General features: G+C 39.6%; 1 protein-coding gene across 3 annotated transcripts in view; it reads left to right on the forward strand.

Annotated features, from left to right (window-relative positions):
* The window catches only part of OSBPL5 (oxysterol binding protein like 5), a 526,154-nt gene that overhangs the window by 372,652 nt on the left and 135,560 nt on the right, over window positions 1-17,942 (forward strand). For all 3 annotated transcript variants that reach the window (XM_053720419.1, XM_053720421.1, XM_053720420.1), the window contains 2 exons: window positions 9,720-9,809; window positions 10,680-10,816. In XM_053720419.1, the coding sequence (XP_053576394.1) occupies window positions 9,720-9,809; window positions 10,680-10,816 (227 nt within the window). The remainder of the gene's footprint in view (window positions 1-9,719; window positions 9,810-10,679; window positions 10,817-17,942) is intronic.

Genomic DNA, 17,942 nt, shown 5'->3' on the forward strand with positions numbered 1-17,942 from the left:
GATAATTCCTTACAAATATGTGAAAACTGGGTAGTTGATTAATAAACCCAAATTAAGGGATGTGCTTAAGGATGAACCAGAGTAATGGTGCAAGTAAAAAATAAACAAATTTTATTACAATCTTAATCGTGCACAGAAATACTTTTAAAACCAAATTTAAATAACACTCTGATCAGGCGTTTGACAATGTAGTATCAATAAAATCCCTAAAAACCTCAAAATAAAATTGCATAAATAAAATAACAATAAAACAACAATGAGACAATCACTATCACAAATGGTTAATTCGAGATAGAGAACAAAGATCCCATTGGAAACCAAGGAAGATCCACGTCAGACCGAAAATGCTCTATGAAGTCCCAGCTGTCTCTCTATAGCGGTCCTGGATTAGATCACTGCTGGATGGATCCCCGAAATGAAGGAAACCTCTTGTCTTTTACAATCCGTATCAGCACTCACGCCAGATAGACCAAACTGTGCTCTGGGTCTCTGTGCGGTCTTGGCGCTGGTAATTAGTTCCAGTCACCTGTGTGTTAGAAAAGTGGGCGGAGCAACGCGTTTCAGCCCGGTCTGGGCCTTTGTCAAGCTCCTGATAGATGGGAGGTCAGGTCTTTTATACCGTCACCCCTGCATATGATTGGTTAGGCATTAATTCAAAACAAAGGGAATTGCGATACGAATCCATTATAAATAAAAATGATTGTTAATCTTAAAAGAATCTAAAATTGATCATCAAATAAGCTGAAATTTGAAGGGCAAATTGTGCATCTTTAAATGTATTATGAATAAGAGCAGAAAGTAACAATAGAAAAAATGTATCATTTTGTATCTGTATCGCAATTCCCTTTGTTTTGAATTAATGCCTAACTAATCATATGCAGGGGTGACGGTATAAAAGACCTGACCTCCCATCTATCAGGAGCTTGACAAAGGCCCAGACCGGGCTGAAACGCGTTGCTCCGCCCACTTTTCTAACACACAGGTGACTGGAACTAATTACCAGCGCCGAGACCGCACAGAGACCCAGAGCACAGTTTGGTCTATCTGGCGTGAGTGCTGATACGGATTGTAAAAGACAAGAGGTTTCCTTCATTTCGGGGATCCATCCAGCAGTGATCTAATCCAGGACCGCTATAGAGAGACAGCTGGGACTTCATAGAGCATTTTCGGTCTGACGTGGATCTTCCTTGGTTTCCAATGGGATCTTTGTTCTCTATCTCGAATTAACCATTTGTGATAGTGATTGTCTCATTGTTGTTTTATTGTTATTTTATTTATGCAATTTTATTTTGAGGTTTTTAGGGATTTTATTGATACTACATTGTCAAACGCCTGATCAGAATGTTATTTAAATTTGGTTTTAAAAGTATTTCTGTGCACGATTAAGATTGTAATAAAATTTGTTTATTTTTTACTTGCACCATTACTCTGGTTCATCCTTAAGCACATCCCTTAATTTGGGTTTATTAATCAACTACCCAGTTTTCACATATTTGTAAGGAATTATCATTTCCATCGTACTAAGGTAATTTATTGTTTATAGTATACAATAATTAGAACCTTTGCATTACCAATTTTAGCTACACGTTAGCGCCAGGGGTTATTATAGTAATATCCTTATTACTATTGCATCTTCTCACCAAACAGTGTAGAACTGGATGAATGTTACACCCAATAGACCTCAACAGCTAAGTTCTTAGTTCTCCATTGTTCTATTTGATTGTTTAACATTTTTGTTGGATATCTGTGGATCCCTCTGAGTTTGGTATTCACATGGATGTTAGCTAATCTTAACTTTTTTCAAGATGCAAGATCCAAGTACCAGTTACATCATCATCAGTATTGTGTGACCTTATTTTTCCAATGGGTATTACATACTTGTTCAGATACTATGATAAACCCAGAATACTCTAGAGAACACAGGAACCCCTGTGGTTTTCCAGTCAATCACTGGAAATTTAATATCAGGTAGGGGGGTCAAGAACACAGTTTAGAGGTGATAAACGTTTCTCATAGACAGTTTTGGGCTGTACACTGGCCTTTCTCAATGTGATAAAGCACTCTTCTAGAGACTTTTAAATCAAACCTTAACCAATCAGCTTAATGAGACTCCACGTCTCGCAACCTATCAGGCAGACTTACATCAGGCTGTCCTCACAGGGTAATGTTCTCCATTATATGTCAGAGGTTGATTTTTACAAATAAGAACACAAAATATCAAATCAGTATAATGCAATATTGGAAAAACAACCCATTTGGTCATTATGTCATGCTCTGTTGATAAACGTAGTTATAGCAACCCTCCACATGCATCAGAAAATGGGGCCGAATTATCAAGCTCCAAATGGAGCTTGATGCCCCTGTTTTCACGGGAGCCTTCAGGCTTGCTGGAAACAGTAGTTATGAGGCAGCGGTCTAAAGACCGCTGCTCCATAACTTGTCCGCTGCCTCTGAGGTTGCGGTCTTCAATCCACCCAATACTATACGATCGGGCTGATTGACATGCCCTGCGAATCCGCCTGCGAATCTGCAGGGGGTGGCATTGCACAAGCAGTTCACCAGAACTGCTTGTGCAATGATACATGCAGACAGCGTATGCTGTCGGCATTTATCGATGTGTGGCAGACATGATACGCTAAATTGGCCACCAAATGTTATAGTAAATTAGTCCTCATTGGATACTTAAGGCCACGTGATTGTGACATAATTTATTTACATTTAACATGTGTGTATATGCCAGCAATATTAGCGCTCCACTTTGTAATTCCAGCACATGATAATGTGCACTGGTATTACAAGTTAATCGCAATGCAAACGTGACCTCGCATTGCTAGGAAGTATTGCACTCATGAAAAAGCACACTTCCCTAGGCTCCTATAGGAGCCTCGTTCTGATGCCATCACAGACAGCATCAGAACCTTGACCAGCGAAGGGGGTAAGTAGCGCAGTGATGGGCAGCATTTTTTAATATATATGTATATGGCTATAATACATTATATTCATGAGTTAATATGTATATATAGACATATTAACACATACATATATATGTATATAAGCATATACATATAAATTTACAGGGAACACGCGGTTCCCATGGAATGTAAAGGCACTTTTCAGCGCTGTTTTTTTTTCTAACACCCCACAGTTGCCAACTTTAAAGCCTCAAAACTGCCTAGTGCAAATGTTTTTATTGGAAAATAAAGTTAGATTTTTTTTATAAAAAGTGTAATACCCTCTATTTTGAGGGCATTTGGGGCACTTTTAGAAAATTAATAAGAAATCTAATCTTGGGTTAATTTTCAGACGGCGCTAATTTCTACCGTGAGCTCAAGGTAGCAATAACCAGCAACTTGTAATGACTGTTTAATGGCAGGATGAGCTAATTTTATAAAATTATCAGAAAAATTAATGTTCTTTCTTTAAAAAAAATAAATGATAAAATTATCAGAAAAATGAATATTCTTTCTTTAAAAAAACAAAAACATAATTTATGTAAGAACTTACCTGATAAATTAATTTCTTTCATATTAGCAAGAGTCCATGAGCTAGTGACGTATGGGATATACATTCCTACCAGGAGGGGCAAAGTTTCCCAAACCTCAAAAAGCCTTCAAATACACCACTCACCACACCCACAAATCAGTTTAACGAATAGCCAAGAAGTGGGGTGATAAGAAAAAAGTGCAAAAGCATAAAAAATAAGGAATTGGAATAATTGTGCTTTATACAAAAAAATCATAACCACCACAAAAAGGGTGGGCCTCATGGACTCTTGCTAATATGAAAGAAATGAATTTATCAGGTAAGTTCTTACATAAATTATGTTTTCTTTCATGTAATTAGCAAGAGTCCATGAGCTAGTGACGTATGGGATAATGACTACCCAAGATGTGGATCTTTCCACGCAAGAGTCACTAGAGAGGGAGGGATAAAATAAAGACAGCCAATTCCGCTGAAAAATAATCCACACCCAAAATAAAGATTAAATTTTATAATGAAAAAAACTGAAAATATAAGCAGAAGATTCAAACTGAAACAGCTGCCTGAAGTACTTTTCTACCAAAAACAGCTTCAGAAGAAGAAAACACATCAAAATGGTAGAATTTAGTAAAAGTATGCAAAGAAGACCAAGATGCTGCTTTGCAAATCTGATCAACCGAAGCTTCATTCCTAAACGCCCAGGAAGTAGAAACTGACCTAGTAGAATGAGCTGTAATCCTTTGAGGCAGAGTTTTACCCGACTCGACATAAGCATGATGAATTAAAGATTTCAACCAAGATGCCAAAGAAATGGCAGAGGCCTTCTGACCTTTCCTAGAACCGGAAAAGATAACAAATAGACTAGAAGTCTTTCGGAAAGTCTTAGTAGCTTCAACATAATATTTCAAAGCTCTAACTACATCCAAAGAATGCAATGATTTCTCCTTAGAATTCTTAGGATTAGGACATAATGAAGGAACCACAATTTCTCTACTAATGTTGTTGGAATTCACAACCTTAGGTAAAAATTCAAAAGAAGTTCACAACACCGCCTTATCCTGGTGAAAAATCAGAAAAGGAGACTCACAAGAAAGAGCAGATAATTCAGAAACTCTTCTGGCAGAAGCGATAGCCAGAAGGAACAAAACTTTCCAAGAAAGTAATTTAATGTCCAATGAATGCATAGGTTCAAACGGAGAAGCTTGAAGAGCCCCCAAAACCAAATTCAAACTCCAAGGAGGAGAAATTGACTTAATAACAGGTTTTATACGAACCAAAGCTTGTACAAAACAATGAATATCAGGAAGATTAGCAATCTTTCTGTGAAAAAGAACAGAAAGAGCAGAGATTTGTCCTTTCAAGGAACTGATAGACAAACCTTTATCCAAACCATCCTGAAGAAACTGTAAAATTCTCGGAATTCTAAAAGAATGCCAGGAAAAATGACGAGAAAGACACCAAGAAATATAAGTCTTCCAGACTCTATAATATATCTCCCTAGATACAGATTTACGAGCCTGTAACATAGTATTAATCACAGAGTCAGAGAAACCTCTTTGACTAAGAATCAAGCGTTCAATCTCCATACCTTTAAATTTAAGGATTTGAGATCCTGATGGAAAAAAGGACCTTGCGACAGAAGGTCTGGTCTTAACGGAAGAGTCCACGGTTGGCAAGAAGCCATCCAGACAAGATCCGCATACCAAAACCTGTGAGGCCATGCTGGAGCTACCAGCAGAACAAACGAGCATTCCTTCAGAATCTTGGAGATCACTCTTGGAAGAAGAACTAGAGGCGGAAAGATATAGGCAGGATGATACTTCCAAGGAAGTGACAATGCATCCACTGCTTCCGCTTGAGGATCCCTGGATCTGGACAGATACCTGGGAAGTTTCTTGTTTAGATGAGAGGCCATCAGATCTATTTCTGGAAGTCCCCACATTTGAACAATCTGAAGAAATACCTCTGGGTGAAGAGACCATTCTATACCTGGGATATGAACCGCAGAAACTAGACAGGAGCTGGATTCCGCCCAAACCAGAATTCGAGACACTTCTTTCATAGCTAGAGGACTGTGAGTCCCTCCTTGATGATTGATGTATGCCACAGTTGTGACATTGTCTGTCTGAAAACAAATGAACGATTCTCTCTTTAGAAGAGGCCAAGACTGAAGAGCTCTGAAAATTGCACGGAGTTCCAAAATATTGATCGGTAATCTCACCTCCTGAGATTCCCAAACCCCTTGTGCCGTCAGAGACCCCCACTCAGCTCCCCAACCTGTAAGACTTGCATCTGTTGAAGTTACAGTCCAGGTCGGAAGAACAAAAGAAGCCCCCTGAACTAAACGATGGTGATCTGTCCACCACGTCAGAGAGTGTCGTACAATCGGTTTTAAAGATATTAATTGAGATATCTTTGTGTAATCCCTGCACCATTGGTTCAGCATACAGAGCTGAAGAGGTCGCATGTGAAAACGAGCAAAGGGGATCGCGTCCAATGCAGCAGTCATAAGACCTAGAATTTCCATGCATAAGGCTACCGAAGGGAATGATTGTGACTGAAGGTTTCGACAAGCTGATATCAATTTTAGACGTCTCTTGTCTGTCAAAGATAGAGTCATGGACACTGAATCTATCTGGAAACCCAAAAAGGTTACCCTTGTCTGAGGAATCAATGAACTTTTTAGTAAAATGATCCTCCAACAATGATCTTGAAGAAACAACACAAGTCGATTCGTATGAGATTCTGCTAAATGTGAAGACTGAGCAAGTACCAAGATATCGTCCAAATAAGGAAATACCACAATACCCTGTTCTCTGATTACAGACAGAAAGGCACCTAGAACCTTTGTAAAAATTCTTGGAGCTGTTGCTAGGCCAAACGGCAGAGCCACAAACTGGTAATGCTTGTCTAGGAAAGAGAATCTCAGAAACTGATAGTGATCTGGATGAATCGGAATATGCAGATATGCATCCTGTAAATCTATTGTAGACATATAATGCCCTTGCTGAACAAAAGGCAGGATAGTCCTTACAGTTACCATTTTGAATGTTGGTATCCTTACATAACGATTCAATATTTTTAGATCCAGAACTGGTCTGAAGGAATTCTCCTTCTTTGGTACAATGAAGAGATTTGAATAAAACCCCAGCCCCTGTTCCAGAACTGGAACTGGCATAATTACTCCAGCTATCTCTAGATCTGAAACACATTTCAGAAATGCTTGAGCCTTCGCTGGATTTACTGGGACACGGGAAATAAAAAATCTCTTTGCAGGAGGTCTTATCTTGAAACCAATTCTGTACCCTTCTGAAACAATGTTCTGAATCCAAAGATTGTGAACGGAATTGATCCAAATTTCTTTGAAAAAACGTAATCTGCCCCCTACCAGCTGAGCTGGAATGAGGGCCGCACCTTCATGTGGACTTAGGAGCTGGCTTTGATTTTCTAAAAGGCTTGGATTTATTCCAGACTGGAGATGGTTTCCAAACTGATACCGCTCCTGAGGATGAAGGATCAGGCTTTTGTTCCTTGTTGTGACGAAAGGAACAAAAACGATTATTAGACCTGAATTTACCTTTAGATTTTTTATCCTGTGGTAAAAAAGTTCCTTTCCCTCCAGTAACAGTTGAGATAATAGAATCCAACTGAGAACCAAATAATTTATTACCCTGGAAAGAAAGGGAAAGCAGAGTAGACTTAGAAGACATATCAGCATTCCAAGTTTTAAGCCATAAAGCTCTTCTAGCTAAAATAGCTAGAGACATATACCTGACATCAACTCTAATGATATCAAAGATGGCATCACAAATAAAATTATTAGCATGTTGAAGAAGAATAATAATGCTATGAGAATTATGAACTGTTACTTGTTGCGCTAAAGCTTCCAACCAAAAAGTTGAAGCTGCAGCAACATCAGCCAACGATATAGCAGGTCTAAGAAGATTACCTGAAAGTAAGCTTTTCTTAGAAAGGATTCAATTTTCCTGTCTAAAGGATCCTTAAAGGAAGTACCATCTGCCGTAGGAATAGTAGTACGCTTAGCAAGAGTAGAGACAGCCCCATCAACCTTAGGGATTTTGTCCCAAATTATTCCATTCCCTGGAAATTACTTCAGAAATAGCACCAGGAACAGGAAAAACTTCTGGAATAACTACAGGAGATTTAAAAACCTTATCTAAACGTTTAGATTTAGTATCAAGAGGACCAGAATCCTCAATTTCTAATGCAATTAGGACTTCTTTAAGTAAAGAATGAATAAATTCCATTTTAAATAAATATGAAGATTTATCAGCATCAACCTCTGAGACAGAATCCTCTGAACCAGAAGAACTATTATCAGAATCAGAATGATGATGTTCATTTAAAAATTCATCTGAACAATGAGAAGTTTTAAAAGACTTTTTATGTTTACTAGAAGGAGGAATAACAGACATAGCCTTCTTAATGGATTTAGAAACAAAATCTCTTATGTTATCAGGAACACTCTGAGTATTAGATGTTGACGGAACAGCAACAGGTAATGGAACTTTACTAAAGGAAATATTATCTGCATTAACAAGTTTGTCATGACATTCAATACAAACAACAGCTGGAGGAACAGCTACCAAAAGTTTACACCAGATACACTTAGCTTTGGTAGCTCCAGCACCAGGCAGCGATTTTCCAGAAGTATCTTCTGACTCAGTTGCAACGTGGGACATCTTGCAATATGTAATAGAAAAAACAACATATAAAGCAAAATTTGAACAAATTCCTTAAAAGACAGTTTCAGGAATGGGAAAAAATGCCAGTGAACAAGCTTCTAGCAACCAGAAGCAATAAAAAATGAGACTTAAATAATGTGGAGACAAAAGTGACGCCCATATTTTTTTAGCGCCAAATAAGACGCCCACATTATTTGGCGCCTAAATGCTTTTGGCGCCAAAAATGACGCCACATCCGGAACGCCGACACTTTTGGCGCAAAAGAACGTCAAAAATGACGCAACTTCTGGCGACACGTATGACGCCGGAAACAGAAAAAAAATTTTGCGCCAAAAAAGTCCGCGCCAAGAATGACGCAATAAAATGAAGCATTTTCAGCCCCCGCGAGCCTAACAGCCCACAGGGAAAAAGTCAAATTTTAAGGTAAGAAAAAAATGATTGATTCAAATGCATTATCCCAAATATGAAACTGACTGTCTGAAATAAGGAATGTTGAACATCCTGAGTCAAGGCAAATAAATGTTTGAATACATATATTTAGAACTTTATAAAAAAGTGCCCAACCATAGCTTAGAGTGTCACAGAAAATAAGACTTACTTACCCCAGGACACTCATCTACATGTTGTAGAAAGCCAAACCAGTACTGAAACGAAAATCAGCAGAGGTAATGGTATATATATATAAGAGTATATCGTCGATCTGAAAAGGGAGGTAAGAGATGAATCTCTACGACCGATAACAGAGAACCTATGAAATAGACCCCGTAGAAGGAAATCATTGAATTCAAATAGGCAATACTCTCCTCACATCCCTCTGACATTCACTGCACGCTGAGAGGAAAACCGGGCTCCAACCTGCTGCGGAGCGCATATGAACGTAGAATCTAGCACAAACTTACTTCACCACCTCCATAGGAGGCAAAGTTTTTAAAACTGAGTTGTGGGTGTGGTGAGGGGTGTATTTGTAGGCATTTTGAGGTTTGGGAAACTTTGCCCCTCCTGGTAGGAATGTATATCCCATACGTCACTAGCTCATGGACTCTTGCTAATTACATGAAAGAAAATGTTCCTATGCTTTGGTGTGTCACCATCGGCCTGTATAGCTGTGGTAATCTTTCTTAGCAGCCAATGAGGTTTTATCCCAACTTCCTGCTAGTTTCAAAATAAATTACCTTCTCATACAAAAAAAATAATTCATGTGGTAAATTTATCATGGTGTGGACAGACGTGATCCGCTATAGCGAATCATGTCCGCCGCACATCGATAAATGCCGACTGCATACGATATTGGCTTTTATCATTGCACCAGCAGTTGCACCAGATTGCCGCTAGCAGGGGCTGTCAATCAACCCGATCGTATTCGATTGGGCTGATTGCTGTCCGCCACCTCAGAGATGGCGGACGAGTTAAGGAGCAGCGGTCTTAAATCGACCCCATAATGAATGGCTCTTTTTTTCCTAATATTTTTTAAATAAATTTGTTGAGTTTAATCTCCCTTTCCATAAAATCATTTTCTTTTTCTTTTTTTTAAAGCCTTTCTTTGGTGGGAGTGAAACCTTAAATCAAATCTCTGGGAAAATTAAAGTTGAAGAGGAGGTGTTAGCGAACCTTGATGGACACTGGGTGAGCATCATTTTGTAATAGTTTGGATAAATAGATGAATATGTTATGGTAAAGATGAATAGTTAAGTGTATGCAATGTATATAATTCATTATTTCTCTATTCCTCAAATGCTATTAATTGATACTGACTATCAAATAGTTCACAGAAGAATCAATGTAACCTAGCAACAGCTATTGATGTTTTTCTCCTATACATCATCAAGCTCAGTACACAACCTCACTACTGAAAGACATCAATAGAACAGTTGCAAGGTTATAACGATATTCATATTGATATTTTCATAGCTCATATTAATTACTGGTGCATTTAATTACTAATTAATTTCCATGCCCTATGCATCATTTTTAAACATTCGCCCAATTTCCTCTGACCATCTGCTCACCAACCTGCCACCTGGTATCTGACAAGCGACACACGTACCCATCTACCTGCAGTAGAATACATAATCAGAATAGCATTATCAATAAATGCATAATACAAAACCACTTTTAAATGAGTAGTACATTTCAAAGTTACATATTTTTTTTCCTAATGCATCATGTGACAGCTTTCAGCCAATGACAAAATGTGTATACATATATCCTATGAATCTTGCACATGCTCAGTAGGAGCTGGAGCCTCAGTGCATATAAAAAGATTATGCACATTTAGATAATAGATGTGAATTGGAAAGATGTTAAATATTGTCTGAATCATTAAAGTTTAAATTTGACTTGACTGTCCCTTTAAGTAGACTGGCTTGTGGTTGTGTGTGCATGTGAAAAGGCATCTTCATCTATATATATATGTGAATAGTTAAACAGTTTGTGGCTTAATATTTACACATCAATGTGAACATAGCCTTAGTGTATGGTTTGCTTTCGCTGCAGGACAGAGAAGTGTTTATAAATGATGTACAAAATGGCAGCCGGGATATATTTTGGAATCCAACATCTGAAGTGCGGAAACAAAGGCTGAAGAGGCACATTGTTCTGTTTGAGGAGCAGACAGAATTTGAATCAGAGAGGTACAGTATAGCTGAATGGAAATATGAAGCTCTGCTCACTGTATCAACTCATTGCTTTGTTATGTTTGCCACTATATTGCAGCTTTGCATGCAACAATTTTATACATAAAAGAAAAAGGTTTTATAATAGAAGTCAATTAGAAAATTATTTTAAATGGTACCCTCTATATGAATAATTAAAGATTTATTTTGACTTCAGTGTCCCTTTAAGGTGATGTCTATGACCTAGATTACAAGTTGTGCGCTAAACCCGGTGCGTATATAACGCAAAAAAATTAGCGGTATCACACTTTCCATATTGCTGCCATTACAAGTTACAAAAAACCTTCTTGTGTTGTACGTTATAGTGTGTTAAGCTGTATACCGCACAAAAGCCAAGTCCTGACTTGATGTGCTCGTGCACTTATCCCCCCATAGACATCAATGGAAAAAAAGTGTAAGAAAAAATCTAACACCTGCAATTGCGGAATGGCGATCATTATAACACATTCCCCATTGATTTCTATGGAGACAAGAAAGTTTGTCATAAATCTAACACCCTAGTCTAAACAAAACATAAGACTTTCTAAACACTAGCCAATACATCAGTTTTTTTCTAATATATATATTTTTTAAATTATATAAAAATAAGGGACCATAATAGACGTAGAATTAGCAATAATCCTTTTTTATCCTTCTCATCTTTTGCACATCACATTCATACCAGCACTAGATAAAGAGATTTGATACTAAACAATTCAATTTAATATCAAGAACACAGAGTCTGTTATCAAACCTTCCTAATCCACACTTAATGTTCGACAAATCGTAACTATTAGAAAAAAGGAAAACTAGCTTCAAACTTGTTCCTTACTGAACTAAATTTAAAAGTAAGCTAAATAAGAATTTTAGAAAATCCAGATTGCCTGTATGTAATTATATAAAGGTATATATAGGAATATGTATTTAAAAATATTTAGAACATATTCCCCTATGTGAAGAACATTGGAATGTGACATATTTAGAGTGTAAACACAGTTAAACACTTTGTTAAAGCATATTTATGCAATATTCATATTTAACCCCTTAATGACCAGCTTAATGTACAGCGCTGGTCATTAAGCCCTGTCCTGGGCCTCTCTCTGTTGCGATCTAGCTAAAAGTATCGAGATCGAGCTATTTCTGCACGTAGATGGGCAGAGCTACCGATGCAGGATGCAGAGAGGGCAACTGGTGGTGTGGAAGGGTTAGGAGGGAGATGGGTTGGCGGCCCATCGCTGGAGTGATGCAGGAGCGGGTGGGACCGATATGCTACAGAAAAAAAATCTCTGTGAGCAGCAGGGAGGGGGAAGGAGGGAGGGGAAGGAGATAGAGGGGGATCCTATGTGGGGGGAACGTTTAGAGGGTAGGGAAATGATCATGAATGGGGAGGGGGGTAAATGAGGGAGGGGGAGGGAGGTGGGCAGCTAGACTACAGAAAAACATTTCTTTCATGTAATTAGCAAGAGTCCATGAGCTAGTGACGGATGGGATATACATTCCTACCAGGAGGGGCAAAGTTTCCCAAACCTCAAAATGCCTATAAATACACCCCTCACCACACCCACAAATCAGTTTTAGAAACTTTGCCTCCTGTGGAGGTGGTGAAGTAAGTTTGTGCTAGATTCTACGTTGATATGCGCTCTGCAACAGGTTGGAGCCCGGTTTTCCTCTCAGCGTGCAGTGAATGTCAGAGGGATGTGAAGAGAGTATTGCCTATTTGAATTCAATGATCTCCTTCTACGGTGTCTATTTCATAGGTTCTCTGTTATCGGTCGTAGAGATTCATCTCTTACCTCCCTTTTCAGATCGACGATATACTCTTATATATACCATTACCTCTACTGATTCTCGTTTCAGTACTGGTTTGGCTTTCTACTACATGTAGATGAGTGTCCTGGGGTAAGTAAGTCTTATTTTCTGTGACACTCTAAGCTATGGTTGGGCACTTTTATATAAAGTTCTAAATATATGTGTTTAAACATTTATTTGCCTTGATTCAGGATGTTCAACGTTCCTTTTTTCAGACAGTCAGTTTCATATTTGGGATAATGTATACAGGGAGTGCAGAATTATTAGGCAAGTTGTATTTTTGAGGATTAATTTTATTATTGAACAACAACCATGTTCTCAATGAACCCAAAAAACTCATTAATATCAAAGCTGAATAGTTTTGGAAGTAGTTTTTAGTTTGTTTTTAGTTATAGCTATTTTAGGGGGATATCTGTGTGTGCAGGTGACTATTACTGTGCATAATTATTAGGCAACTTAACAAAAAACAAATATATACCCATTTCAATTATTTATTTTTACCAGTGAAACCAATATAACATCTCAACATTCACAAATATACATTTCTGACATTCAAAAACAAAACAAAAACAAATCAGTGACCAATATAGCCACCTTTCTTTGCAAGGACACTCAAAAGCCTGCCATCCATGGATTCTGTCAGTGTTTTGATCTGTTCACCATCAACATTGCGTGCAGCAGCAACCACAGCCTCCCAGACACTGTTCAGAGAGGTGTACTGTTTTCCCTCCTTGTAAATCTCACATTTGATGATGGACCACAGGTTCTCAATGGGGTTCAGATCAGGTGAACAAGGAGGCCATGTCATTAGATTTTCTTCTTTTATACCCTTTCTTGCCAGCCACGCTGTGGAGTACTTGGACGCGTGTGATGGAGCATTGTCCTGCATGAAAATCATGTTTTTCTTGAAGGATGTAGACTTCTTCCTGTACCACTGCTTGAAGAAGGTGTCTTCCAGAAACTGGCAGTAGGACTGGGAGTTGAGCTTGACTCCATCCTCAACCCGAAAAGGCCCCACAAGCTCATCTTTGATGATACCAGCCCAAACCAGTACTCCACCTCCACCTTGCTGGCGTCTGAGTCGGACTGGAGCTCTCTGCCCTTTACCAATCCAGCTACGGGCCCATCCATCTGGCCCATCAAGACTCACTCTCATTTCATCAGTCCATAAAACCTTAGAAAAATCAGTCTTGAGATATTTCTTGGCCCAGTCTTGACGTTTCAGCTTGTGTGTCTTGTTCAGTGGTGGTTGTCTTTCAGCCTTTCTTACCTTGGCCATGTCTCTGAGTATTGCATACCTTGTGCTTTTTGGTCACTCCTGTGATGTTGCAGCTCTGAAATATGGCCAAACTGGTGGCAAGTGGCATCTTGGCAGCTGCACGCTTGACTTTTCTCAGTTCATGGGCAGTTATTTTGCGCCTTGGTTTTTCCACACGCTTCTTGCGACCCTGTTGACTATTTTGAATGAAACGCTTGATTGTTCGATGATCACGCTTCAGAAGCTTTGCAATTTTAAGAGTGCTGCATCCCTCTGCAAGATATCTCACTATTTTTGACTTTTCTGAGCCTGTCAAGTCCTTCTTTTGACCCATTTTGCCAAAGGAAAGGAAGTTGCCTAATAATTATGCACACCTGATATAGGGTGTTGATGTCATTAGACCACACCCCTTCTCATTACAGAGATGCACATCACCTAATATGCTTAATTGGTAGTAGGCTTTCGAACCTATACAGCTTGGAGTAAGACAACATGCATAAAGAGGATGATGTGGTCAAAATACTAATTTGCCTAATAATTCTGCACTCCCTGTATGAATAAATCAATTTTTTCTTACCTTAAAATTTGACTTTTTTCCTGTGGGCTGTTAGGCTCGCGGGGGCTGAAAATGCTTCATTTTATTGCGTCATTCTTGGTGCGGACTTTCTTGGCGCAAAAATCTTCTTGTCATTTCTGGCGTTATACGTGTCGCCGGAAGTTGCGTCATTTTTTTGAAATATCTTTTTATTGTTGTCCAAAAAAGTAATACACACAATCTTATCGTTTACAATTTGTGCGGGTGCAGTCACATAAGATAAAGTTTACAACATCCATTACAAATTATACGTTGAACCTTACAGTATACACTTAATGAGACACATTAGTATCAGTTGGGTGTGAACATGACATTTTCCTTTCTCAGCCGCACTTTGAGATCTAAAGCAAGTAATGTTTTTTAAGCCAGTGTGATTACATTTCTCAGACGTATTTTTATTTTTTCCAATACCTTTATCATAATTAAAACTCAAACTAAATCATGTCTAATCTAACTATAAACATAACATAACTAAACCTATTCCTAAGTTGTTGCTGCTGCTTCTGGGGCCTAGCGGTGGAGAAAAAAAAAAAAAAAAAAAAAAAAAAAAAAGGGGGGGGGGGTAACGGGAATGAAAGAGGGATGGAGGATGAAGAGTGAGGGGAGTAGGAAGAATCATCTTGCATCAGTGTTTATTGTGATTTAGAATAAGTGTGTCCACTCCCCCCTCAACTCTGCCTCTGTGAAGAGAACTGAGTCTTTAAATGGCGTCAGGATTAGCCTTTGGATCTCTAGTTCAAAGGTAAGTATGAGTCTACGCCATTTACGTAAAAATAGGCCTAGCCTGTTCTGAACATCCATCCTAACATCCATTTGTTCCGTAAATATCTGTGATCTGAGTAGATTCCTAAAGCTCGCAAAAGAAGGGCTTTTCCTTACTGTCCAATTTTTTAAGATACATTTTCTAGCTAACAATATTACTAGACTCAGTACAGCATCATGTTGTCTGTGGCATGGATCCCAGTGTAAGAACAGAATAGTTTCTGGGCGGAGTATGAGGTGTATCTGTAAGGACTGGTGGATCCAATATTGTATTTTACCCCAGTATTGTCTGACTGTTGGACATTCCCACATATAATGTAAGAGAGTAGGTGCTTCTATCGCGCATCTAACGCACTTATTAGGGCGTGTGGTCACCCATTTGGCAAGTATTCTCGGAGTGAGATAGGCCTTATGAAGGAAGCGTATCTGGGATTCCCTGAACATGGCGGACAATGTGGCTGATTTAGTTTTTTCGAGACCTTCTCTCATGTCCTCCCACGTAATGTCATCAATTCCCTCTCGAGCCCATCCCACGAGCATTGAGTCCCTTGTGCTCTGCGCTCGTTGTTGTAGAAGAGTCTGATATATTTCAGACAGGGAGAACTTACCCAATTTATACAATGCTTGTGTAATGCGGAAGGGAGAACCCTCCCAAAATTCCGGTGCGTTTCGAAGCAGAGTATTGATATAATGGCGCACTTGTAGGAAGGCAAAGAAGTGTGTTCTAGGTATCCCAAACTCTCTTTGTAAGGTACCAAAGTTTTTTACCTCCTTCGTGAGGGGGACTAATAATTGTTGAAGTGATCTCAGACCCTTCCGTTCCCAGACCAAGAAAGGTTGAGTTTCCGAACCTGCCGGGAAGTCTGGGTTTTTGACGATAGGTAGGTAGCTTGAAACATGGCAGGATTTCTTCAGAAATTTATGAGCCTGGTGCCAGGCTTTTAATGGTTCGCTGAACAGCATGTTAAGGCCCAAAGCCTTCACAGATTTCATGTTCGGAACATGAGGTAGGTACGCTAAGGAGATGTCTCCCAGGACTGCCTGCTCCAGGGAGGGCCGACAAAAGTGGTGTGTTCCCACCTGCCAGTCCAACACCAGTCGTATTAAAGCCGCCCAGTTATATAGTCTGAAGTCTGGGAAAGCCAATCCCCCATTGAGAAAGCCCACACTCAGTTTTTCCCTCGAGATTCGTGGCTTTCCTCCCTTCCAGATGAAGCGAGTCGCTGCTGAATTAAGCATTTTGACGTCCGATTTGCTTAGGAGCAGGGGGAGCATAAGAAGAGGATAGAGCAGGCGAGGGAGTATCACCATTTTGAGGAGGTTGATCCTACCTGAGAGTGACAGGGGTAGCGATCTCCAGCTGTTCATCTGTGCCTGTAGTTTTGCACACATAGGTGCCAGATTATTGGCGTACAATTTGTTAGGGTTAGCGGAGATTTTAATGCCAAGATAAGTGATATCATGTTTAGCCACTGAGAATGGGAAGTCCCCATCAGTGCTAGCATTCCTAAGAAGCCATAGGATCTCCGATTTATGCATATTAATTTTATAGCCGGATAGCAATCCGAAATCAGTGAGAGTCTCCAGAATACGCGGTATATGTGTGCGCGGATTTTGGACAAACAGGAGCATATCATCCGCGTATAATGCCAGATGTTGAGGGTGTCCTGCCAAATCTATGCCAGGGAAAATCTGTTTTAGCTTAATAGCCAATGGTTCGAGGGCAACATTAAAGAGGAGGGGTGATAAGGGGCAGCCCTGTCGGGTTCCCCTATGTAAGTAAATGTTCTCTGAGAATATATTATTGACTAGTATATTAGCAAAGGGGGCTCGATACAGATTTTTAATAAAAGTCAAAAATGGGCCAGAGAAGTGAGCCTTGGCCATGGTGTAAAAGAGGTGGTCCCACTCCACTCGGTCAAAGGCCTTCTCTGCGTCGAGTGACAGCAGGAAGGCCTCCGTGTCATTTTTCCCCTCACCTCCTCCCCTCGCGGTCCAAAAGTGCTGGATGACCTGCAGGACCCTGCGAACATTAACCACTGACGATCTCGCGTACATGAATCCCGTTTGGTCCATGTGTATAATGTCAGGCAGTATAAATTTTAGTCTTTCTGCCAATAATTTAGTTAATATCTTGTAGTCCGAGTTCAGTAGTGAAATCGGACGGTAGGATTCTGGTAATACGGTGTCTTTCCCTGGCTTAGGTATTAGGGTGATATATGCCGCCGAGAACTCTGATATCGGGGCTCTCTCCCCCTCAAAGTAAGTGGCATACAAGTTTGCCAATGTCGTGGAAACCTGTTCCTTCAGGAGCCGATAAAATTCTATCGGTAATCCGTCCGGGCCTGAGGCTTTACCCAGTGACATGGACATGATCGTCCTCTGAATCTCCTCCTCTCCTATGTGGGCATTTAGCTTCTCAAGTTGGGTTTCTGAAATTTGTGGGATATTGATGTTATCCCAAAATTTGTCTCTTAGCTCAGAGCCTGGGGAACCCTCACTGGCATATAGAGAGGAGTAGTAAGAGGCAAATGCCTCTGCTATTGATTCAGCATCTTTCACAAGTTTGCCTCTACTTTTCAGGGCTGCAACATGTTTAGAGGATGTGTTCATATTCACTAAGGCAGCCATGAGCTTCCCCGATTTATCCCCGAATCTATAGTATTTACCCCTGCTTCGCA

The sequence above is a fragment of the Bombina bombina genome, chromosome 7 (genome assembly GCF_027579735.1).
Source record: "Bombina bombina isolate aBomBom1 chromosome 7, aBomBom1.pri, whole genome shotgun sequence".
Classification (NCBI taxonomy): domain Eukaryota; kingdom Metazoa; phylum Chordata; class Amphibia; order Anura; family Bombinatoridae; genus Bombina; species Bombina bombina.